General features: G+C 40.7%; 1 protein-coding gene across 22 annotated transcripts in view; it reads right to left on the bottom strand.

The window, feature by feature from the left end:
- The window catches only part of MACF1 (microtubule actin crosslinking factor 1), a 416,995-nt gene that overhangs the window by 123,366 nt on the left and 275,064 nt on the right, over positions 1-18,565 (bottom strand). For all 22 annotated transcript variants that reach the window (XM_077482044.1, XM_077482062.1, XM_077482048.1 and 19 more), the window contains 7 exons: positions 18,301-18,467; positions 18,063-18,219; positions 12,536-12,653; positions 9,475-9,537; positions 9,146-9,381; positions 6,986-7,115; positions 990-1,189 (listed from right to left, as the gene is read on the bottom strand). In XM_077482044.1, the coding sequence (XP_077338170.1) occupies positions 990-1,189; positions 6,986-7,115; positions 9,146-9,381; positions 9,475-9,537; positions 12,536-12,653; positions 18,063-18,219; positions 18,301-18,467 (1,071 nt within the window). The remainder of the gene's footprint in view (positions 1-989; positions 1,190-6,985; positions 7,116-9,145; positions 9,382-9,474; positions 9,538-12,535; positions 12,654-18,062; positions 18,220-18,300; positions 18,468-18,565) is intronic.

Below are 18,565 nucleotides of genomic sequence, written 5' to 3'. Positions count from 1 at the left end.
TTTCCAACTCCTTCTCCAGCTGGTATGACAATCATCACTTTAAAACATGACTACACAGTTTCAGAGGCTGTGTAACAGCTTCATGTGAGTGAGCGCAATGGTGAACACTCATTGGCCATAAAACTGCACCGACCAATGAAAATTCTTTTGAGGCCCTTTCTGTTCTGGGATGAAATCCAGGAAAAAAGAGATTCTAATTGTATTCACAAACTCCATTTTACATGGCACTTTTTAGGTACACTCAACAACTATTACAACAGTAAATATATCTTCTAAAGTGTAAGAGTTTTATTAATAATGCATCACATTAAGTATAAGATTGAAAACCAATCATTACGCCTGATTCTCAATCAATACATATTCAATTGATTACAATAGTCAGAGAGTTCATAACCAGCTTTCAATTTCATTGCAAGTTAGTTTGCCTTTTAATTTTTTGTGAAAAAGCAAACTAAATTTTAGGGATGATAGGTTTACAGGTATCAAATTACTATATACATTTTACCATGAAAAAATACATCTCAGGCTAGGCCCACGTTGAATGCTGTAGTCAACAGCAACCAATAAGAATTCACTCTGCTGAACTCAGGCTAGTACAAGATGGATTGGGATTGGTTGAAGAACTTCTACATTAACACCTTCAAAGGTGTTCTCTTTATTGAATACGGCTTATTTAGTAAAACACTCCAAAGACATGCTGGTAGGTTAATTAGACCTTGTCTTAAAGAAAAAAAAAATTGGCCTTAATATGTGTATGTGAATGTTGTATGTGTTTGTAAGCGTGTCAGGACCTTACAGGGTAAAGGACCACGCAAAGCTGCAGATGGACTCTGGTGGCAAGAAAGCGCCCTGAGGCGATTCAGTTCACATAGGTAGCGCTATACAAGTCACTCATTCATTCATTAACACAGCAGTGTTCAGGTGTCATGTTGGTGTCAATCTATGTTACACACCATTATTATCAGTTAAATCCTAGATATTTCCCTTACCTGAACCTGCTGCTTCTGTGCATTCAGCATGTTGGGATCAATGGATAGAGGTCCCAAGACACTCATCATCAGCTCCTTCTCTGTTAACCATGGACGCAGCTGAGAGCCAGCAGTTTGGAACAAGGCTAGTTGGTTAGCAGATTCTTCCAGCTTCTGCTGGCGTTCTGAGGTTACTTGGTTAGCTCGATCCCACTGACTGTCTGAATAAGGAAGGCAATACAGAAACCTTATATTCCTGCACAACTTGGCAAAAAGAATTGCTTAAACTTTTTCCACATTATGTGTAACATCAGTTCAAGAAGGCCCACACATTTTGATAAATGAATGAAACATACTGTCCACCAGGTGTGAACATGCTGCATTTGTAAAGCTTTCAATAGTTTAATAAAAGACCAAGCAAGTTACAATTCAAAAAAATATTCTAAAGTACAAAAATGCACTAAATTGAGCTCGGTTTCACAATACCGCAACTGTGGTTTGGCCGCAGTGTACTTGCATTTTTTGTGCATGTTACCCTTGGTTTCCCATAGATTTCTATTATGTCCCGTGTTTTTGGAGCATTTTTTAAAAGCACACCAAGGGTTCCGAATGCTGCATTTTGATGTGCTTTTAGAAAACGTGCCAAAAATGAAGAACGTGATAGAAGTCTATGGGAAACTGCAGATGACCTTCACAAAAACTGAGTACACTGCTCTCACCCATACTGCAGTGCGGTATTTCATTGCGATTGGGCTTCTGGTTTTCTGTTTTCTGAGCGGTTTTGGATCTACCTGGTAATTTACAAGAAGCTGCAGTCCCTCTGAAAATACAAGCCTATTAGAAATGATTCCTTGTTATGTGTGCCCTCATCTTAACTTATTCTTTGAACTTGGCTGACTGGAATTTGGCAACCTAGCACTTATGCACTATTTGTGGTTTGTGTTTTTTTTTTTTTTGTATAATTTTTGAGTTCTATTCTAAAAAAAACAAACAAAAAAAAAAAACAACTATTGGTTATATGGTTATAGAAGCACCTTAAGTGCAATGTTCATTAACCCAAATGCAGCTATTAAAAAAAAAAATTTAATTCAGAGCAGTGCGGTATGGATTTTGGATGATTACTGTGAATACAGCATGCCCAGACCTCCCAGTCGCTCTCTTTCTAGTACAGGCAGTTCCTGAGTTATAAGCATCTGACTTACATAAGACTCATACTTCGGAATGGAGGCAGTGTGACAGCATGCTGGTCCTAGAAATCGCCGGTGTCAATCTTGCTGCTCACTGCATTCTACCACCTACTGTCCGGCGGACCCGTCAGCAATCCCACATCAATGCATGGCCAGTTAACCCTTCCCTAAGCTATCCAAAACTTAAAAAGTAATATTTTGGCTGGAGTTGAACTTAAAAAATAATGTTTTACCTATTCCAACTTACATACAAATTCAAATTAAGAACAAACCTACAGAACCTATGTGTAACCCCTTTCTCCTGTATGTCTTTTAGGCCCCTTTCACACTGAGGCAGTGGGTGCATTGGTGGTAAAGCACCGTTATTTTTAGCGGCACTTTCCTGACAATTTTCCAGCGCTATACGGCCGCTAGTGGGGGTAAAAGCGCCCTGCTAGCGGCCGCGTAGCATTGCAAAATTGGCAGGAAATCGCAGCTAAAAATAGCGGTGATTTACCGCCGATACTCCCACTACCTCAGTGCAAAAGGTGCCTAAAAGAAAAAAAGACATACAGGAGAAAGGGTTAAAACCACCCGCACAGCGCTGCTGCAGCAGCGCTTTGCCGGCAATATAGCCGTGCTGCCCATTGATTTCAATGGGCAGAAGCGGTGGAGGAGCAATATGCACACCGCTCCTTCACCACTCCAAAAATGCGGCTAGCAGTACTTTTTCTAGCGTTCTGTCAGTGCACCACTCCAGTGTGAAAGTTCTTGGGGCTTTCACATTGGAGACACAGGAGCAGCTCTTTCAGGGTGCTCTGCAGGCGCCATTTTTAACGCTGTAGCACTTGCAACGTGCCCCAGTGTGAAAAGAGTCTTAGTGAGAAACAGTTTGATAACTTCCTGTGAGTGTGTGGAGAGGCTTTTGGAGATGAAAGCAGCAGTATGTTTGCAGGGAAAGAAATGCTGGATTGGAATTCAGTGCAGCAGAGGTAGCCCACTACAGGAATTTTAGGGCATATATTAGGTTTCTGGAAAATCTAAAGATATTCTTCTGCACATGCAGAATTTGTAAAAGGGATAAAGCATTGGGAATTATATTGCAGAGATATACTCCATACTTCTCAATAAAACATTCTAAAACAGAGCCAGTTGGCATTATGTGCAAATGTCACACTATACTAAACACAATCCAGAACTGCTCAGCTGCAGAGCCTTTTATTGCCATAAAATTACTCTAAACAGCAGCATAAAGACATTTTAATGACAGTGTGGCTCTCGACTCTGTTTCCTTCATACTTCTCTACCAACCACTCAATTACAAGTTCCCAAAATCAACATGACCCTGGACATACCCTTCTTCACTAAACATGTATATATAGTGCGCGTTCTTTTTGTTTCTCAGACTCTTCATTTTTGGGTACCATGTTAAAAGAAACGATACACAGTGCCTTGCGAAAGTATTCGGCCCCCTTGAACTTTTCAACCTTTTGCCACATTTCAGGCTTCAAACAAAGATATACAATTTTTATTTTTTGTGAAGAATCACCAACAAGTGGGACACAATTGTGAAGTGGAATGAAATCTATTGGATTTTTGAAACTTTTTTAACTAATAAAAAAATGAAAAGTGGGGCGTGCAAAAAATTATTCGGCCCCCTTGCGTTAATACTTTGTAGAGCCCCCTTTTGCTGCGATTACAGCTGCAAGTCGCTTGGGGTATGTCTCTATTAGTTTTGCACATCGAGAGACTGAAATTCTGGCCCATTCTTCCTTGCAAAACAGCTCAAGCTCAGTGAGGTTGGATGGAGAGCGTTTGTGAACAGCAGTTTTCAGCTCTTTCCACAGATTCTCCATTGGATTCAGGTCTGGACTTTGGCTTGACCATTCTAACACCTGGATACGTTTATTTGTGAACCATTCCTTTGTAGATTTTGCTGTATGTTTGGGATCATTGTCTTGTTGGAAGATAAATCTCTGTCCCAGTTTCAGGTCTTTTGCAGACTCCAACAGGTTTTCATCCAGAATGGTCCTGTATTTGGCTGCATCCATCTTCCCCTCAATTTTAACCATCTTCCCTGTCCCTGCTGAAGAAAAGCAGGCCCAAACCATGATGCTGCCACCACCATGTTTGACAGTGGGGATGGTGTGTTGAGGGTGATGAGCTGTGTTGCTTTGACGCCAAACATATCGTTTTGCATTGTGGGCAAAAAGTTCGATTTTGGTTTCATCTGACCAGAGCACCTTCTTCCACATGTTTGGTGTGTCTCCCAGGTGGCTTGTGGCAAACTTTAGACGAGACTTTTTATGGATATCTTTGAGAAATGGCTTTCTTCTTGCCACTCTTCCATAAAGGCCAGATTTGTGCAGTGTACGACTGATTGTTGTCCTATGGACAAACTCTCCCACCTCAGCTGTTCTCTGCAGTTCATCCAGAGTGATCATGGGCCTCTTGGCTGCATCTCTGATCAGTCTTCTCCTTGTCTGAGCTGAAAGTTTAGAGGGACAGGCAGGTCTTGGTAGATTTGCAGTGGTCTGATACTCCTTCCATTTCAAAATGATCGCTTGCACAGTGCTCCTTGGGATGTTTAAAGCTTGGGAAATCTTTTTGTATCCAAATCCGGCTTTAAAACTTCTCCACAACAGTATTACGGACCTGCCTGGTGTGTTCCTTGGTCTTCATGATGCTCTCTGCGCTTTCAACAGAACCCTGAGACTATCACAGAGCAGGTGCATTTATACAGAGACTTGATTACACACAGGTGGATTCTATTTATCACCATCAGTCATTTACGACAACATTGGATCATTCAGAGATCCTCGCTGAACTTCTGGAGTGAGTTTGCTGCACTGAAAGTAAAGGGGCCGAATAATTTTGCACGCACCACTTTTCAGTTTTTTATTTGCTAAAAAAGTTTAAAATATCCAATAGATTTCGTTCCACTTCACAATTGTGTCCCACTTGTTGGTGATTCTTCACAAAAAATAAAAATTTTATATCTTTATGTTTGAAGCCTGAAATGTGGCAAAAGGTTGAAAAGTTCAAGGGGGCCGAATACTTTCGCAAGGCACTGTACAAAGCAAGCTAAATGATCTTAGAAACGTATGTCTTTACAAAAGACAAGCAGTCTGAACCTGCTTTGTGCTGTTCATTTTGAAAATGTCCATAACCCATGTTGACAATTGGTGGGAGAGGCAAGACAGTAGCACAGTTTGTTCAGTAGGACCAGGACAAATTAATTCTAGTATGGAAGGCTGGCACATAAAATTAAACGGGAACTTCAATTTAAAAGCTAAGTTCATATTTTTTGTTTTGTTCTAAAATCTCAGCTTCCCTTTGTACCAATATACCATTAATGTACTTCGATTGCAATAAAGAAAAAGCCCTCTCTATATTCTAGAGTAGGCTTTACCTCAGCCTCCAGTCTGTTCTTTTATCCATCCTTTGGGACACCATTACAGTGAGGAAGTACTTCAGCAGCTGACCTCATTAACACACAACATGCACATACCCTCCCCCTCTAGGAGATTGCTCCTGCCCATCTCTGGAGATACATGCAGTCATCAATGAGCCCCATTCTCCCTGAGTACACAGTGAGTGTCTTCTGCTGATTGACAAATTTGGACATTACCTTCTTCTTGCATAGATTGTTCATTTGGCAGAGAGTGCAGGAGCTGAGCAGTCACATAACAGCCTATGTGGAGCAGAGCAGTAGTATTGACAATACTGTAGGAGAAGTTTTTCCCTGGAAGTCTAAAAAGCTCACCAAACACTATACACTCTGATTGTACAATCTCCTTTAGCTCTATTAACTATGTAGTGCAAGGGCCTGTCTAATTTTAGCAAATCTAAAGGAGATTGCACAATCAGATTGTATAGGTTATGGCCACCAAACTAGTCGTGCTTTCAGTGCCAATTAATTGTTAACGGCAACCCAAACGCAGAAGCAAGCGCACAATTCGCCACATGCAAAAATGTGTAACAAACTTGGCAAAATGCACAATAAAAAAATGTGCAAACTACAACACACCAAAATGCCACATGAGCTACTTTGCCACATTTTTTGCATGTTGGGCAGCCCATTGAAATCAACAGGCTTACCTATACGTTTAATGGGAAAAAAAATACTCCCACTACCCTGGATGTGAATGGGGTCTGAAAATTTAACTTGGCGGGTTTACAAAAGAACAGGTGAGTGTCCCCGCCCACTACTGCCTATGTACTTGTATAAAGTTGGCCATACACTATGCAATCGGATTATACATACTCTGTTCAATTGCCTTTAGATTTACCACAACTAAGGAAAAAGAGGACCATTCTGAAAAATCCATTCAATTTCTATCAAATCAGGTAGGTCCTTGTTGCTGGCAGATATGGCAACCTTAAAGGAAGTAGTAGGAAAATGGGTGGAAATAATAAAAAAGAGGTGGTCTTAGTAATGAGGTAGGTGTGGTCCAAAGAGGTAAACAACCTTATTCTGTAATGCAGTAAGATAGTGCAAGATGGGACATGGAATTTCCTGGAAGGTTACAGATTGCGCAGATTCAAAGCTGCCATGGACTAGGTAAGAGATAAGTACATTGGGATGGCTTGGGCAGAAAAGACATTGGATAAGGCTTAGGTGAACTTAGCATCCTGCAGCTATATAATAAAGGCTGAGTAAATATTAAACATGGTAGCCATAAAATCCATGGATTATCAACACTTAAGATCTTAACATCTGTAGTTTTTAGCAAACTCTGTTTCTTTTATACCTCCAAGAAGTATTTTTTTGCGCAGGAAAGGTATTTGGACTAATAAAAAGACCCAGATACAAACTCTCCATATTTCTATCATCAAAGTCATACTTACTAAGATTTTCCAGCATCTGCCTCCAGTTCTCAGCCTCAGGAGAGTTAGGATGTTTCTCTAGCAAATCTTTTAGCTCAGCTTTGAGCTTTTTCACTTTTTCAGAACTCTGCTCTAGTTCAGATATGAACTCCTGAAAAAAAACATTAGAAATGTGTCAGCCAGCTGACACCAAGCCAGCAAAGTTACACTGCATAACCACTAAAAATGCTGCCAATTACAACTGTTCTCCAGAGGCGATAAAACATGCATACTTGATTGAATAATGAATTTCACATTCACTGGAATGTCTTAATTCTAACATTCAACCCACTTAAAGGGGAATGCACCACATACTAGAACATTATGGCAGTCAAATGTGGTCCTCCAGTGCTGCAATGACAGTGCTCCCGCGTGTGTCCATCTTTTCCCGGTCTTATTTCTGGGTTTGGTCTGCTCAGCAGCTTGAATGGCCAGGCCAAGATGAAGTCACTCCTGCACATGTGCATAGGACTCGCATCATCATGGCATAGCGAGGTGCCATAAATGAATGCTGTTCTGAGCATGCGCAGCTTAGTGTACATTATTAACACTGATGGGCAGGGAGAAGTAGTTATGACAGAAGAAACCAATAACGTCTCTTCTGTCATAAAAACCCTAATTGTGAACCATTTCAAACGGTTTAGCCTTAATTTCACTTTAAACAAAACTTCTAATGGTAAAAGGTCTGTCATAACACATTTCAGTTTCTCAGTAACTTAACAAATACATTGACCCACATACAATATTCGTCACTAGTCATATAAAGGTAATTTAGCTATTTTATGTTAAACTTCACAATGTTTAAATAAATTGGCTTTACATTTATGTACTCCTATATATTATAGTGGTCTTTGCACAGAACCATATATCCCACTCAAGTGTTAACTCCAACCTTACTTTCAGTCTTGCACAGGCTCCTCTCCTGTACTGAAATTGTCCACTCTAATGTCACTGCACATACACAGTGTGTATTAGAAGCTGCAGAAAGCCAGACAGGGACTACCTAATTTCCTAGCTGGAGGACTTCCAAAATCACCTGGCTCTTCACATCCCTGGCCTACCCCATTCATTCACTAAATTTACACTTTTTGTCTTTTTTTCTTCCGATCATAAGGTTGAGCATCATGTTTTGACATTTCCTAGAGCAAGTTGCATCTGGGCTCAGTGCACATGAGAGCAGTACTGAGGTAGGATGCTAGCTCCTTCCACCAACCATGATCGGTCTACATTGCATAATGAGGCACAAAGACCTAGTCATGATATCTAGGTCTACATATAATGCATGTAATGAAAATTGAATGCAAAAACTCTGTGAGCCTCTACCCTGGAACAAGCATATGCATATCAGGGGTCATTATTGATTGATGCACATGCTTGTTCCAGGTCAATCACAGTCAGGGAGCCAAATGAGGAGAGCATAAAAGGTGGGGCCAAGCTTCCCAGTGTGTGTGAATTAACAATGTCCATTCACAGGAATGTAGCTTGGGAGTGAACTTCCTTGAGTGTCCCCATAGCAAAAGGCTGGTTATTGGGGGCACTCGGCAGAAGGGAGGAGCCGGGACCAATGGTAGGAGACCCAAAAGGGTGATGATCGGAGCTGCTCTGTGGAAAACCATTGCACAGAGCAGGTAAGCATAAGGCCCCTTTTATTTCATCAGTTCAGTCACGTCAAAACGGATAAAGTTTTCATCTGTTTTTCATCAGTGCTCATCAGTTGTTTTTTTTTACATCCATTAACAAACGCAAAAAAAAAAAGGATGAAAAACTGACCATTTTTCAGTATACATACGTTTTTCCATCGATAGAAAAATAGAGCTTTGATCAGTTTTAAAAAACGGATGACGGATGCAGATATAAACTGATGTAAATGGATGATCATCCATTTACATCTGTTTTTCCATAGAGATGCATTGCTGTCCGTTTTTCATCCATCAACGGATGGATGGATGGAAAACGGACAAAGTGACACCATGTGTGAAAGGGGCCTCACATATTTGTAATAAAAAAAATAAAATAAAAAAAAACTGGAAACCTTTAGAATCACTTTTGTTAGTCAAGAGCCAATAGAACCAAGTAAACTTATTTTAAGAAAAGTTTAATTGTTATATGTGATCTCTAAAGCAAGGGTGCACAAATTATTACCTTGTTCTGTTCAGCCTGGGCTCTAACTATCTCAGACTTCTTTGGTGACACATTGGCTGCAGTTATAATTTGTTCTTTGGACTCTAACCACTTCAACATCTGGTTTGTTTCTTGTTGAACCTTCTGTATTTTTTCCAGCATAGTGGACAACTGTTCTTCTCGATTTCTCAGTACCAATCCTAAATGTTCATACTTTTGGCTGATCTCAGAGACATCACACTGGATGCCAGTCAAATCTAGCAGAAAGGGACGTGATTAGTGAAGGCAGAATAATTTTTTCAGCATGAATTAACTCATTTTAAGACACAGCAGCACATAGACAATCTCACCTTGGCAGGTATGATATCCATTAACATTCCCTAAACTGCTCACTGAGGCCATCAGCACAGAACCTGAACAGGACAAGGAGGCAAAGCAAGCACATCACAAACACATTAGGATTACAGACACACAGCAAGAAAAGATTATTAAACAGACATTGCAAAAGCTTGGTATTTTTCATTTGGCATTGTCTTAACATTGAACCCTTCTCAGAAGGTTGTAATTAACAAAAATGACATACAGCAAACACCGCACAATGCAGAATCAACATCCCGATTCCATCACTATGCACTATACTAAAAATTTAAATCCTAATGTCAGTGTCAGGAAAGCAAAGCATGTAATGGATATTCTCAGGACACAAAGCATCTACACACAGGATCAAATAGGTAGACTGAGTAGCTCTATCAGATCTTAAGAAATGATAAACTGTAAGGAAATGTCAAGAATCTGCCAAGTAATAACACTCTCCCAATGACCACTAACTTAGGTAATCACTGTGACTATATAAACAATAGAAACCATAGGATGTCAACAAATATTTATGCACTGACAGGTAACCCTAAAAACAGATGATCCAAACCATACCAGAAAATAACACTAGTTGATTATTTCTTGTTTTGTGGTTAATTCTAGCTAGTGATTCTGACACCTTAAGTAGAAAAGATGTAGCTGGATAGCCGCACTCCAAATTATTCAACTTTATTTCAAAAAATTTGAAATAAAGTTGAATAATTTGGAGTGCGGCTATCCAGCTACATATTTTCTACTTCAGTTCCTGTTGCAAACAGAGCCAGCACCCTGTGGGATTGTGGAGACAGCTGTTTTGGGAGAAGTCATTACCTTAGAGCGGTAATTCTTTGATTCTGACACCTTGCTACTAGAATCCAAGATTTTCCTGGGAATTGCCAACTTCTATTCAAAAATAGGACTCAATTCACATGCAATAGCACAGATGTTATTTTCAGCCTAGCGATTGCCGTTTTCCCTTGTCTCTGGTTTACAGTGCTCAATAATAATGATCATTAAAGCAGTATTAAACCCAAAACCATAAATGTAATAAACTGCAGCTTACTAAACCTGACTTGTGGTGGCTGCATTCGTTTTCTATTTTTAGGCTTTTTCCCTCTTTTCTTACCTGGCGAACTGGCCAGTAACACACCTTCTGTATTAGAGGGTCCCCACTCTGAATGAAGGCGCACAGGGGGCATCTTTGAACACCAGCATTGTTAGGCTGGAGGAGGTGAGTGTTAGATGGACTAGCAGATTTAGATACACTAAAAAACAAATCAAAGCCAAACTCTAGCTCACACTGCAGTTACAGCAACAGTTTTTTTTTCTTTTGGGATAAAGGTTTACATGAATGAATAAATAAAAGCTGATTATTGTAAGAATCCCTGACAGTGATGAGACAAACCATTTACCACTGACTGCTACATTGTTTTTTTTTTTTTAACAGAACAAGCACTACCACCAATTAGTGGCTGGATCACCAGGTGAAAATAAAGAAAACTAAAACTAAAAAAGAAAAAGCAGCCATGATATCTAAGAACTGACAAGATGCAATATAATAAATGTTTGCTTTTAGGTTTAATACTGCTTAAAGAACTATCATTATAGCTGAGTGAATTGAACCTATAGTAATATATATATGTAAAACAGCTATAAAAACACAATTTCATCTAAAAGGTCAGATATTAGCCTGAAGTGGAAAAGGTGAACACTTGAAAGAAATAGTGGCTCTGTGCCACTATGTGGAGAGTTCAGAAGAAAGCAAATATATACATTTGTAAACACACCGTGAGGTCCTAGTAATCCAGTCTATAATTAGTACTGTGCTAAACTATCCCCATTTCTAATTTATTATTTAATTTTATTGACAAAATTGTTTATTTAGGTTATTTATTTAGATTTATTTGCAATGACAGCAGAAGCCCCGTAAGCGCAATCCGCACCAACATGATATTCCGTACTAAAAAAAAGGGTGATCTGCACATGTATACAGGCAGCCACAGCTTAATTAACAAACACAGCATATGCATAATATTTATATCAGCAACCATAAATTTAGGTAAAGGAAATCCTCTATAATTGACAGTTTATTAGCAGGAGTTTTCCTAGTTTACTGTAATTTGAATGAGTGCCATACAAAAGAAGGCACATAAAACTGTAATGGCAGAAGAGGTATGAGATTTTGCAGGACCAACAGATAACAAAATGAAACAGGCATTATACAAAGATAGCAGATTAAACAAAATAACAGACGGTATACAGAGTAGCAAGCATAAAAAATTTAAGGTAAGAAAAAAAAAAAAAAAGAGAAGTAAGCAGTTTCTACAGCTGGTGCTGGATTCACTGTGGTTTTTGGTGATGGATGGACACTGATATTGATTCATTATCACATTGTTTGTGGTCAACTTTACACAGATGAACATAATCCATATGGATCAATTTACGGACTTTATATTTATTATTTAGCATGATTCAAATTTTTCTTTATTCCTTTTTCTGTATATATACATATGTCCGTCGGGAAGTGGTTAAATCAGAACTTCAAACACACACATAAACAAATCATTTTATCAGCCATAAGATGTAGAATTCTGTTCAGTCCTGAGATTCACACACTGCTGCCACATGGCACAGCCACCAATTCCATGGTTAATTTCTACAGTGTTTGTTTACAGCCTCCTCATAGGACAATGAATCATAAATGTGGCAATGCTGCTTATATGCTATCCAATGATCAGGCTGGATTTGGAGTTGCAAGATAGTAAAATGTAAAGCTAACCCAAGAAACACCAGTGTCATCTACCTGGTTATGCTGTGTGTTACAGAGGATTAAACATGAATGCCTGATCAAAATGCCACTTCATGTACAACTGCATATCGAGGTGTTTATCTGGAATTTAGCTTTAAGAAATGAAAGCGAGAAAGGGATATGAGTGGTAGAGTGGAAGCATGACAAAGTGGCTGAAAGGAACCAGAAAAATGAAATGCAGAAAAAAATTGGATGGAATAAAAAAGCATGCCTTGAAACAAGATGTACAGAATTCAGTCAGCCCTCACCTTTCTGCAGTTGGCTTTCAGCTGCAGTGATCTCCACAATTCTGCTCTCAAGTTCAGATCCCTTTTGTGTGATCTCCTCTACAAGTGGGCCTTTTACTTTCCACTCTTTCAAGAGGTCCTGTGGAGTATACAATGGCAATATATTACCTGCAGTACATACAGACAAGCAGGGATTTTTTTTCCCCCTCAGAGAACAGGTGCAGAAACGCAACAACAAAGCCCTTCCCCCGTGCTACCTCAAAGGGTGGGTGTGACCAAATAGAAAAGTGAGAGGACCTTAAAGTAACGCACAGAGTTGGACCCCTTTCACACCAGGGAGTTTTGCAGGCGCTATAGTGAAATAGTGCCCGCAATCCGCCCCGTTCAGGGCTTTCACACTACAGTGGTGCGCTGGCAGGACGTCAGGGAAAAGTCCTGCCAGCAGCTTCTTTGGAGCGGTGAAGGAGCGGTGTGTTTACAGCTCCTCCACCGCTGCTCCCCATTGAAATCAATAAGGCAACGCTGTAATACCGCTGGCAAAACGCCGATATTGCGGCGTATTGCCGGCGGTTTTAACCCTTTCTCGGCCGCTAGCGGGGGTAAAAGCCGGCGGTAAAGCGCCGCTAAAAATAGTGGCGTTTTACCGCCCACGCTATGGGCGGTGTGGTGTGAAAGGGGTCTAAAGGACAATGCAGAGATCAAAAGTACATGATGCACAGAATGTAGGGGTAAGTAATGTAGAGAGTGCAGGGATCAGGAGTAAATAATGCAGAGTGTGCAATAAGTGATGCCCAGGCCACTGTACAGAATACAGACAAAAATGAACCCCTCTAGCCAGTACAAACCCCTCTCCTCAAGTCCATATCCACCCCAGCTCAGATCTTACCCAGCAGCCCCAATCCCCTCTCCACGTGCAGTAAAAGCTCCCCCCACAGCCCTAAAGCTTGATTCACATGGGTAATTTGATCTGTGCCCTGTTTACCCACACAGGGATGCACAGGTGTTCCATGCATTCCCATAAAAGCAGTCCCATTGGTGGCTGCATGGACACAGTCGCTGTTTCCCAATATGGCATCCACGTGGGTGCTTGTCCCTGGACTCACCCCGAGTGCTCCGGGGCTGTACACCTTGCACCAATGTCACATTGAGAACAGCAGCTGTGTCGGTAAAACCCATTTGTCCCAACAGATAATGGGACTTCTGGCACAGGAATGTATGGAACACCTAAAAATCCTTGTTTCAGTAAAACACTGCCCTGCATGAGGCACAGATAATCACTCAGTTTGAAACCCCCAGTCCACTCCCTGTGTAGAAACTATTATCTCCCAGCTTTCTGTAAAATAAAGTTAGTTCTAGAAGAAACTGCTGAGCCACATACACTAGGTCACACTGAAAAGTCTTACTGTACAAAGGGCTCCATCTTGCTCCCTCGTTCTTCTGCTGTGTGTAAAGCCTGCTATTTACTTCTACTCATTATTCTAATGTACCAGTATCAAAGAAAGTACCTGTGCACACTGGAGGGGAGAAGAGGCCACCAGCAGCGTTCAGCCTGTTGCCGCCCATTGGTAGGCATAACTAGAGCAGGAGGAGTGCAATGTCACATCACTCCGCCTCTCCTGCCTGCCGAAGCCCATAGTCTGCAGACCTCACTGAACACCAACGATGGGTTGCCGGTGTTCTGACAAAATATCAGCATCTACTGGATTGAGGTACCACCTCCTCACCTACTTTCACGGCCCGCCCCCTCCTCTGCTGTTATGGAGATATGCAGGACAGGGAGGATTTTGTGTGGGAGAGCTGCGCTGTCACTTGGAGACACAGGAACAGAGCTCCAGTGTTAGTGACAGCAGTGAGCGGCAGCACGGAGCCAGTGCCAGAGGTGGTGAAACGCTGTTCCGCCACATTCCGACAGAAAAAAAGGCCTGCAGACAAGTACTAAACAAAGCAATTAGGTGCCTAAATTATATACAATTATGCTCATAAGTTTACATACCCTGGCAGAATTTATGATTTCTTGGCCATTTTTTTTAGAGAATATAAATAATAACACAAAAAAAATTTATTTCGCTCATGGTGTTTGGCTGAAGCCATTTCTTATCAGTCAACTGTGTTTACTCTTTTTAAAATCATAAACACAACAGAAACTACCCAAATGACCCTGATCAAAAGTTTTCATACCCCAGTTCTGGTAAAGCTGATCAATCTTCTTGGCAAAAAGCCTCCAGTACCTGTAAATTCTTGGGCTGTCTTGCATGAACTGCATGTTTGAGATCTCCCCAGAGCGGCTCAGGAGATGGCCACTCCTGAACCTTCACTTTATTCTGCTGTAGCCAATGACAGGTGGACTTGGCCTTGTGTTTTGAATCATTGTCATGTTGGCATGTCCAATTACGTCCCATGCGCAGCTTCCTGGCTGCATTCATCATGCCATCAATTTTGACCAAATTTCCTGTGCCTTTGTAGCTCACACATCCCCAAAACATCAGCGATCTACCTCCGTGTTTCACAGTAGGAATGGTGTACCTTTCATCATAGGCCTTGTTGACTCCTCTCCAAATGAAGCGTTTATGGTTGTGGCCAAATGACTGTGCCAGAAGGTTTGAGGGCTGGTCTCTGTGCTGTTTTGTGCATTGTAAGCGGGATATTTTGTGGCATTTGCGTAGTAATGGCTTTCTTTCTAGCGACTTGACCATGCAGCCCATCTTTCTTCAAGTGCCCCCTTATTGTGCATCTTGAAGCAGCCACACTACATCGCTGCATCCTGAACAATTTTCCTGGCAGTTGTGGCTGAAATTTTAGTTGGTCTACCTGACCGTGGTTTGGTTTCAAAAGAACCCCTAATTTGCCACTTCTTAATTAGAGTTTGAACACTACTGATTGGCATTCTCAATTCCTTGGAAATCTTTTTATATCCCTTTCCTGTTTTATACAGTTCAACTTACTTTTCCCGCTGATTCTTTGACAATTCTTTTGCTTTCCCCATGACTCAGAATCTAGAAACGTCAGGGCAGCACAAGATGAAAAGATGTCAGGAGTGCAGAAACCCATTGACCTTTTATACACACACACTAATTACAAGCATACAGATTACAGGTGAAGATGGTTACCTTTTCTTAGTCATTCAAACCCCTTTGTGTCAACTTGTGTGCATTTTATCAGGCCAAAATCACCAGGGTATGTAAACTTTTGAACAGGGTAATTCGGGTAGTTTCTGTTGTGATTAGGATTTAAAAAGTGTAAACACAGTTGATTGATAATAAATTGCTTCAGCCAAACACAACCACGAGTGAAAGAAAAGTTTTTATGTTATTCATATTCTCTGAAAAATGGTCAAGAAATCCAATTCTGCCAGGGATGTAAACTTATGAGCACAACTGTACATAGTTTTTAAACCTATGCAAAAAAACAAGGCCAGCATTCTAGCATACCATTAAGGGCTCATTTACACTAAAATCAGTCAAAAACATTTATAAAGTACCAAGTGTACATCATTGCGGTGCTTTCATTTGCCACTCAAATAAGTACAGTATGCTGCATTTTTAGCATGTAAATGTACTAGAACACACATGAACCCCCAAACTCATGCAAACGCCACACAGTGAAATAAAGCCTTAAGGGCGTGTAATTAACCTATAGCATTAACATACAATTTGGATGGGTTGTACAGGCATTCATGTTCTGTCAGGCAACACTCTTCAAACGCCCTATGAGATATGTTTTTATTATTTTGTACAAGGCTAAAATAATCACTTTTAATGCGTTGCAACAGCACCATAAACATACTGTAAACGCCATAGGTGCGTTTACAGTGTGCATGTAGTGCGTTTCAATAGTGAATGGAGGCAGTTGCAAAGTGTCAACATCTGCCAAACTCTGTAGGCAGCAGTTTTTTTTTTTTGCCTCACCGCAAACCAAGGCAACGCTAACACTGCAGTGTGAACACCTTCATTCGCTCCCTATTTTAACAATTTTGAATGGCATTGACCACCTTTTTTCAATGCCTGTGTGAAAGAGCCCTAAAAGCACACTGCAAGTGCATTAAAAATCAATGTAACCACACATGCAGAACTACTGAATGCAGGCAATGTGGTGTAAATGAGCCCCAAACGTTTGTCAGAGATCTTCACATAATTTCAGATACAATATTTTAAACTGTTACTAATTAATGCAGCAACCTGAATGAAAATCTGGTAATCTGAAAAAAAAATAAAAAATTTGTGTTGTCAATCAACCCAAGTTGTGTCTCAAGTGTTACTCTTTTCACTGAGAAAAAACAAAACAAAAAAAACAACAACTTTGTGATGTCCTCTCTAGAAGATTATTTCTTACGGTAAGGGCTCTTTCACACGGGTCAGATCAGTGATGATCCGCCCCATGGACATCCGCTTGCTCAGCGGGGATCACTGTCGATCCCCGTTAAGCAGGAAGATAACAGGTCTGTCTCTGCACACTGTGCAGGAAGGGACCTGTCAGAGTGCCGCTCTCCCCTATGGGAGATTGGATGACGCTGGACCACAGAGTCAGTCATCACCCGATCCAATCACGGATGGAAAATTTGTTTTTTCCGCCGTCGCACTTTTTCGGATCGGAGCGGGTCAGATGTCAGCAGACATATTACCGCTGACATCCGATGCTCCATAGACCTCTATAGAGCATCTGTTCAGGTCCGCCTAAAAAACTGACAGGTGGACCTGAACGGATCAGTCGTGTGAAAGAGGCCTTTGGCTTCTAGCATCAGTGTACCTGACCTATTAGAGCATGGGTCTATTGCAGGGGTCTCCAAACTTTGTAAACAAGAGGCCAGTTTATTGCTCTTCAGACTTTAGGGGGGCAGAACTATGGTCAGCGGTTGTGGAAAGTTTTACTGGCATCAGTGGGAGAAAACATCACCACATTTGGTATTAGGGAGAGGAATAGTGCCTCATCATTGGTATCATTGGGAAGATTAGTGCCCCATTGTAGGTGTCAGAGGGAGAAATTATGCCCCATCATTGATGGCAGAATACAGTCTAGTATCAGTGGGAGGATAAATGAGTGCCCTAAGGGCCAGATAAAGGCAAGCAAAGGGCCGCAGTTTGGAGATTCATTCATCAATAATAATCTAAGAGGTTGCTTTGATATAATCAGAAAGCATCCTATTCGATCAAAGGTCTGATAATTTATGATAAAGTGCTAGTCCCACAATGGGTATTCACTATGGGAACTTGGTTTTATTGGTTGTAGAAAAACACTGTTCTAGTATAAAAAATTATTGACTCTCTGATTAACTGGCCATAACCTCAGGCCCATCTTTGCTAATCTCTGATGCAAAGACTACATTTTACACAATACCCATGCTTTTTTTATAGCTTCTTACAGACATTTATTAAATACCCAGACAAATTATCTGAATTGTACAAAGGATTAGTATATTTCTTAACAAGTAGCAATGCTAAAACAGACAAATTACTTAATAGTCAGACAATATTAAATTCAGGCAGTATACTGCATTTTGAAGCAATTAGATCTAAACCTGTACAATTCAGCAAAGACTTTAAATTTGTGTTACCTGGACTTGTTGTAGCCTGATCTGGATCTCCATTGATCCAAGAGATTCTTCTGTTGAAGGAACATTCTCTTCATTGTCTTTCAGCCATTTTCTCAGGACACTAACCAACCTTTGGAACATCTCTAATTCTTCCTGACAAGACAAGGCTTCCCTCGCCCTAGCATTAAACAGACTGAGTAAATGGGGGGGGAAAAAAGGGACCATCGCACCAAGGTAACAATTTGCTTTGGAAAATTACCTCTCGCTTGCAGCTTCTTGGAGATCCTGAAATTCTTTTTTCAGCAATTGCACCTTCTGTAAGTGCTCAGAGGAGTCCAGCAGCACAGGGCATGTACTCAGCTCTTTTGCAAGCTGTTCCAGGGTAAACAAATGCTCTGTCTGCTGCTTTATCTCTGCATTTAATTCCTAACATAAAAATAAAACTTTAGTCATTATCTGTGAAGTGGTTTTGCACAATATACACATTAATATGTTCTGGTACATATACATTACATTAATAAAAA

The sequence above is a fragment of the Lithobates pipiens genome, unplaced genomic scaffold (genome assembly GCF_037356315.1).
Source record: "Lithobates pipiens isolate NorthernLeopardFrog02 unplaced genomic scaffold, aLitPip1_a1.2 Scaffold_16, whole genome shotgun sequence".
NCBI lineage: Eukaryota > Metazoa > Chordata > Amphibia > Anura > Ranidae > Lithobates > Lithobates pipiens.
Note: the sequence above shows the minus strand (reverse complement) of the source record. Positions and strands in the feature narration are given on the sequence as shown.